This window comes from Procambarus clarkii, chromosome 8, assembly GCF_040958095.1.
Source record: "Procambarus clarkii isolate CNS0578487 chromosome 8, FALCON_Pclarkii_2.0, whole genome shotgun sequence".
In the NCBI taxonomy this organism is placed as follows: domain Eukaryota; kingdom Metazoa; phylum Arthropoda; class Malacostraca; order Decapoda; family Cambaridae; genus Procambarus; species Procambarus clarkii.
Genome location: NC_091157.1, coordinates 5895292 through 5902629, shown reverse-complemented (window position 1 = coordinate 5902629; position 7338 = coordinate 5895292). Strand labels below are relative to the sequence as shown.

Here is a 7338-nt window from a genome sequence, read left to right as displayed (position 1 = left end):
TCTTCTCTATCTCTCATACTCTTGTTCTCCCTATCTCTTGTGCTCTTGCTTTATTTTGTTTTCTCTTTCTCTTGTGTTCTTGGTCTGAACGGTAGAACGACGGTCTCGCTTCATGCAGGTCGGCGTTCAATCCCCGACCGTCCAAGTGATTGTGCACCATTCCTTTCCCCCCGTCAAATCCCAAATCCTTATCCTGACCCCTTCCAAGTACTATATAGTCGTAATAGCTTGGCGCTCTCTCTTAATAGTTCCATTCCTTTGCAGGCGATGAGTCACAATAACGTGACTGAAGTATGTTGACCAGACCACACACTAGAAAATGAAGGGACGACGACGTTTCGGTCCGTCCTGGACCATTCTCAAGTCGATTGTGAGACTTAAGAATGGTCCAGGACGGACCGAAACGTCGTCGTCCCTTCATTTTCTAGTATGTGGACTGGTCCCGTTCCTTTCTCGCTCTCTGTCCTATTCCCTTCCTTTCTCTCTCTCTCCCCTTGTTCCAGACATCGGGAACTCTTCACAACAGTTTACCTTAACAGACACTCTGACTTGCAGACCATTACTCGTGATTGAAGAGAGTGACAGGGATACAAAAGGCTTTTATGCCCACTTGAATTCTACCTGACCTCGCTAGCATCGAAGAGCAAAGTCGCGTATACATTTTTGTTCAAGTTGGTGCTACTCTTTTCGGGCTCACCATAGCCCGTGCTACATGGACACGTCGTTCTGAGTAGCTAAATCTGAAACAACAACAACAACAACATGGTGCTACTCTCAGTGACTTCTTAGACAACTGAAGACGAGGAGTCACAATAACGTGGCTGAAATATGTTGACCAGACCAAACAGTAGAAAGTGAAGGGACGACGACGTTTCGGTCCGTCCTGGACCATTCTCAAGTCGATTGTGAGAATGACTACTGAATAACTACCTTCGACTACTGTTTGTTTCGTTGACAAGCCCCGTTTGCTGTTTGTAGATCAAAGTCATGCATGTTTTGTTTGATAACTTTGATACTGGTTTGTGGATACTGGTTTGTGGATACTGGTTTGTGGATACTGGTTTGTGGATACTGGTTTGTGGATACTGGTTTGTGGATACTGGTTTGTGGATACTGGTTTGTGGATACTGGTTTGTGGATACTGGCTTGTTGATACTGGTTTGTGGATAGTGATACCTGAGTAAATGTTTGCCATGAAGGAATAAAATTGAGATTGAAGGAGGAAGATTGTGAGATAACACTGAGCCGGCTTGTGTTGACGCATCTTTGTCGAGAGATATCAGGGGTGAGGACAGATGCGACGGTGTTTCTTGTCTGAACAAATCCACAAGGGCCGTGATGAGGGTTCGAACCTTCGTCTGAGAGGATCCCAGACGCTGCCTTAATCTACCACGGTTTTTTTGGTCTGGTTCCTTCATGGGGGGGTTAATGGGGTACCGGTATAACCCCACGGTACCGTGATTGAGGTGCACAAAATAATAGTTTCCTTAATATGCTTGCAAGTGTTTGGTCAACATTTACAATTTATCGATGTTCGATGTCAGAATTTCAAATTTATTTCTCGATTTTAAATTTTACAATGTTCTGCAGAATATTGTATACATGATCATGATAAAGGATGTTGGTTACAGCCGAATACAAAAATAATTTAAAACGGGTTTTCATTCATAACCATCGGTTTGAAGGCTGCATGGAATGATAGAGGAATAGAGGAATAACTACAAAATTTTGGGAGGCTGGAAGCACGGATGCTTGAGGAATGTGGAGTGTGTGAATGTGTGTGTGGAATGCTTTTACCTATCAGAAGGTTTCAAGGATTGTTGACAAACTGCGCAGCGCTGTTGTGAGCGCAGCGGCGCAGCTGCTGGTCGCGCTCTTCCTCCCCCTCCCCCCCCCCACAAGGTGCTCATGTGAGGCACAAATTAATTCAACCCGTTCTCGCACTTGCTTATAGTCAATATTGGCTTATTTAATAAGTGCATATATGACATACTAATTGATTGTAAATAATTTAGTTTACCTTGAAAAGCTTCATAGAAAACACCGACCTCACCTAACCTTCTTAGTATGTTAAGATAAGCATCTTATTGCTTCTTATTTACAATTATTACTTAACCTATCAACGGTATAGGTTAAGTAATAATTGTAATTAAGAAGCAATAAGATGCTTATCTTAACATACTAAGAAGGTTAGGTGAGGTCGGTGTTTTCTATGAAGCTTTTCAAGGTAAACTAAATTATTTACAATCAATTAGTATGTCATATATGCACTTATTAAATAAGCCAATATTGACTATAAGCAAATGCGAGAACGGGTTGAATTAATTTGATATCCTCCACTGTCTCTTGTCTTCGCTTCTCATATTGGCAACACACACACACACACACCTTACCTTGCTGTGGTTGGTATCTTCCACCTCAGGGTCATGGCTCTGTGGTCACAGGGGGTCACTATACTGTCTCCTCTACTGGCGTTTCCTCATGACGACTTTCCTCTACAGCTGTCTCCTCTACAGCTGTCTCCTCTACAGCTGTCTCCTCTACAGCTGTCTCCTCTACAGCTGTCTCCTCTACAACTGTCTCCTCTACAACTGTCTCCTCTACAGCTGTCTCCTCTACTGGCGTTTCCTCATGACGACTTTCCTCTACAGCTGTCTCCTCTACAGCTGTCTCCTCTACAGCTGTCTCCTCTACAACTGTCTCCTCTACAGCTGTCTCCTCTACAGCTGTCTCCTCTACAGCTGTCTCCTCTACAGCTGTCTCCTCTACTGGCGTTTCCTCATGACGACTTTCCTCTACAGCTGTCTCCTCTACAGCTGTCTCCTCTACAACTGTCTCCTCTACAACTGTCTCCTCTACAGCTGTCTCCTCTACAGCTGTCTCCTCTACAGCTGTCTCCTCTACAGCTGTCTCCTCTACAGCTGTCTCCTCTACAGCTGTCTCCTCTACAGCTGCCTCCTCTACAGCTGTCTCCTCTACAGCTGTCTCCTCTACAGCTGTCTCCTCTACAGCTGCCTCCTCTACAGCTGTCTCCTCTACAGCTGTCTCCTCTACAGCTGTCTCCTCTACAGCTGTCTCCTCTACAGCTGTCTCCTCTACAACTGTCTCCTCTACAGCTGTCTCCTCTACAGCTGTCTCCTCTACAGCTGTCTCCTCTACAGCTGTCTCCTCTACAACTGTCTCCTCTACAGCTGTCTCCTCTACAGCTGCCTCTATTCATTAAACATTAAGTTACTTTCCCCTCAATTTAAGACACATTTTTTTAAATATGTTCTTGCGAAAATACATTTATTATTATCTTATTGAAACATTATAATTGTATTTGTATATTATAGTTCTACTGGTATATAATGGTTCTACTGGTATATCATGGTTCTACTGGTATATAATGGTTCTACTGGTATATCATGGTTCTACTGGTATATCATGGTTCTACTGGTATATAATGGTTCTACTGGTATATCATGGTTCTACTGGTATATCATGGTTCTACTGGTATATCATGGTTCTACTGGTATATCATGGTTCTACTGGTATATCATGGTTCTACTGGTATATCATGGTTCTACTGGTATATAATGGTTCTACTGGTATATAATGGTTCTACTGGTATATCATGGTTCTACTGGTATATAATGGTTCTACTGGTATATCATGGTTCTACTGGTATATAATAGTTCTACTGGTATATAATAGTTCTACTGGTATATAATAGTTCTACTGGTATATCATGGTTCTACTAGAACCAGACACGGCTGCTCTTGAGAGCACGGGACGCCTGCACAGTCGGAGGCTTGTGAAAGCACAGTTACGGTGAGTTAGCTAGTTAATGGGCGGGGGCCCTTTGGTCCCTATTCACCCCCACTTTGTCCCTGCCCCTGGTCAGTTGTCACCCCACTTTGTCCCTGCCACCCCCCCCCCTTTTCTTCCCTCCCCCCAGGCCACATCCCTCCCCCAGGCCATATCGCAGCGATATTTTTTGTTGTAGTAGATATCCATCAGTCTCAGGAGACTATGGACTTACGCTCTGGTTATCGGTCTGGAGTGGCCTCTCCAAAGCGCAAAGCCAGGGTAGGCTGATACGGGGAGAGAAGCTGTTATCCATGCAGCAGGTTCCTCCTTCTCTCCACGGCGCCGAAAAACTGGTCCACTGGTTTAGTTTTGTGTTATTTGTGGGTAGGCGAAAACCATTCATATATGTGGGTTGAAGTGACCTACTCATATTATCATGAAATAACTCTTGACGCGAAATGGAAATCCCTTAAAAAATAAGGCTGCCTGTCTTCCGCTGAAGCGCCGCACATTAACGCACTTGTCAGGCAAATTCAGTTTGTAACATGAACGTGATTGTATTTTCCCATATTTTTTCCCGTTTTCCTAACCATCACTCGCACATGCTTTCATAGAGGGAGTTTTTGGTTAATTTTTATGGTTTGGGGAAAAGTATAACTGAACTGAGTCTTTCAGGTTAACGTTTGGCAATTATATTTTTTACGTGATTCTTGTGGGTACGGGGTGGGTATGGGATGGGTACGGGGTGGGTACGGGGTGGGTATGGGATGGGTACGGGGTGGGTACGGGGTGGGCACGGGGTGGGTACGGGGAGGGTAGGTGGTCTTGTCAGCCAGTTAGACTAGTTATCAAAACTGAGGCTGTTAGTGAAATGTTAGTGTGAAGGGTTGAAGGTACTCGAATAGATGGCATTCTAATAGAACATATGTATCTATGTACTCACCTAGTTGTACTCACCTAGTTGTGTTTGCGGGGGTTGAGCTCTGGCTCTTTGGTCCCGCCTCTCAACCGTCAATCAACAGGTGTGTGTGCTTGTGTCTGTTTCTGCCTGTGTGTGTGTGTATGTGTGTACTCATCTATTTGTACTCACCTATTTGTGGTTGCGGGGATTGAGCTTTGGCTCTTTGGTCCCGCCTCTCAACTGTCAATCAACTGGTATAGGTGTGTGCTTGAGTCTGTGTCTGTTTGACGGTCTAAGGACCGTCTCGGTATACGCAGTAAGGAGGAGGATAAGAACCCCAGCCGTTTAAACTGTCTTCGATTATCTTTTCTTGTACTTTGCATTCATTTGAATACCGCATATCTTAACTATCTCCAGAGCCACTCACAGGCGCAGGATCAATATTACGTGCTGAGGAAGGTTATATTGAGATCTTGAGGTTATCTTGAGATGATTTCGGGGCTTTTAGTGTCCCCGCGGCCCGGTCCTCGACCAGGCCTCCACCCCCAGGAAGCAGCCCGTGACAGCTGACTTACACCCAGGTACCTATTTTTACTGCTAGGTAACAGGGGCATAGGGTGAAAGAAACTATTGCCCATGCCCTGGGATCGAGCCCAGGACCACAGGATCACAAGTCCAGTGTGCTGTCCGCTCGGCCGACCGGCTCCCTTAGGGGGAAGGTAGGGGAAGCGTCGGAATAAGAACGACGGAAATTGAAAACCGTATATTTACATGAATTTACCTGAGGGTCACGCTCTCTAGTGGCCTCGACGAGGAAGGAAGCCCCCGAGGGCCACAATCTCCAGGGGCCTGGACGGGGACAGGAAGCCGGGTGCTTGCGAAAGGTTCTTCAGTTATTCCTGAGGATTATTTTCCAGTTAGATATTGATCTTGAGTATTGTCTTGGAATTTGGGGCTTAGACAAGTAGGTAATTCCAATGGTTTATTATCCCATGGGATTATTACCCATGGGTTTATTACACTATGGGTGAAAATGCATCGCCCCTTGTCTGTCCAACGTTGTCCCTAGTTATGCGATACGTTTTGAAAGTAATGGATGTTGGGTATGCGACTATCAGCCCCAAGGATCTCAATATATAAGTAAGACAACAACATCTCTTTCAAGGTTTGAGAGATTGAGAAAGATTGAGAAAAGATGTACAGGTTCGTTAGTGCTTGCGTAACTACTTCGTGAATCTGGCTCCTGGTTCCCCCCAGTGCCTATAACACTTGGGCTACCCCGGCGCCGCAGGAGCTGGCGGGAATCCCTGTATCAGCATTCACTTACTACATTACCACAGAGATCTTCCACTTGTAAACTCTGCAGGCTTATCATAAGAGCATCTGCCTGGGTTCTAGGAGGATAGGTAACACTAACTCCCATTATATGAACTTTAATTTTGTTTTATTTCGTTTTGCCATATATTTTTTTTTACATGTGATTGTAAAAAAAAAAAACTGTGGAAGGTCCATGGAACCTCAGAGTAACCTGTGGAAGGTCCACGGAACCTCAGAGTAACCTGTGGAAGGTCCACGGAACCTCAGAGTAACCTGTGGAAGGTCCACGGAACCTCAGAGTAACCTGTGGAAGGTCCACGGAACCTCAGAGTAACCTGTGGAAGGTCCACGGAACCTCAGAGTAACCTGTGGAAGGTCCACGGAACCTCAGAGTAACCTGTGGAAGGTCCACGGAACCTCAGAGTAACCTGTGGAAGGTCCACGGAACCTCAGAGTAACCTGTGGAAGGTCCACGGAACCTCAGAGTAACCTGTGGAAGGTCCACGGAACCTCAGAGTAACCTGTGGAAGGTCCACGGAACCTCAGAGTAACCTGTGGAAGGTCCACGGAACCTCAGAGTAACCTGTGGAAGGTCCACGGAACCCCAGAGTAAAGAAACAGAAACCCAGCTGAAGAAAAACATTTCATTAAATACACTATGAATAGAGAGTATAGTATGAGCCTGTGGCCACGTGCCCAAATCAAGAGAGGGGCAAGGCTACCCACTCTACACTACCCCCAACTCTACCTCAGGTTACGTGGGAGGTGGGTATCCTTTTTGCGCTACTGCTCACAGGATGGGTATGGGGCGCACAATAAACTAGCCGCCTCCGGTGTCAACAATCAATGGGTATCCTGCCCTCTCCTATGCCCCCCCCCCCATACTCCAGTATCCCGCAGATGTGCTGATTTATAATGTTTCTTTTCCTATTAGAGACGTGATCTTTCATTCGCACTCTTCTGTCTACCCAAGAGTCAGGGTAGAGTGGTGAGAGCTGTTTACCACTCAGCTCCAGGTGAGTCTTGGTACTTGTGCGGGCAGGTGGGTATTAGCATGAATACCAACACCTGTTTGTAACTTGTATATGAATAGAGAAGTCGTCATAACTACGCAGGTGCTCAATCGCAAGTACCTTAACAGCGGTCTCATGAGCACCTGTACTTATACACTCTTTGGCGGGACCAAAGAGGCGAAGCTCAACCTCCCCTCCCTCAGCAAGCACAGCTAGGTGAGTACTGACAAACATGTGTATACATACACTCATAAACACCTGTCCATGTATACTCTTTGAGCGCCTAGACACGGACATGTACACGCAGGACCTGTG

The 7338-nt window shown here is 45.7% G+C and overlaps 1 protein-coding gene across 1 annotated transcript; it reads right to left on the bottom strand.

Moving 5' to 3' along the window:
* Positions 1–2451: 2451 nt before the first annotated feature.
* On the bottom strand, positions 2452–6116 carry LOC123759787 (probable serine/threonine-protein kinase kinX). Its single transcript, XM_069318756.1, has 2 exons — positions 6029–6116; positions 2452–3212 (listed from the first exon to the last, which is right to left on the bottom strand). The coding sequence occupies exons 1-2, from the start codon at positions 6114–6116 to the stop codon at positions 2452–2454; spliced, it is 849 nt and encodes a 282-aa protein (XP_069174857.1).
* Between the last annotated feature and the right edge of the window lie 1222 nt (positions 6117–7338).

Coding starts and splice junctions, on each gene's coding strand:
- LOC123759787 (XM_069318756.1), bottom strand. CDS start 6,116: ATGGGAGTTAGTGTTACCTATCCTCCTAGAACCCAGGCAGATGCTCTT. Junction 3,213..6,028: donor ACAAGTGGAAGATCTCTGTG/GTAATGTAGTAA, acceptor TTTAATGAATAG/AGGCAGCTGTAGAGGAGACA.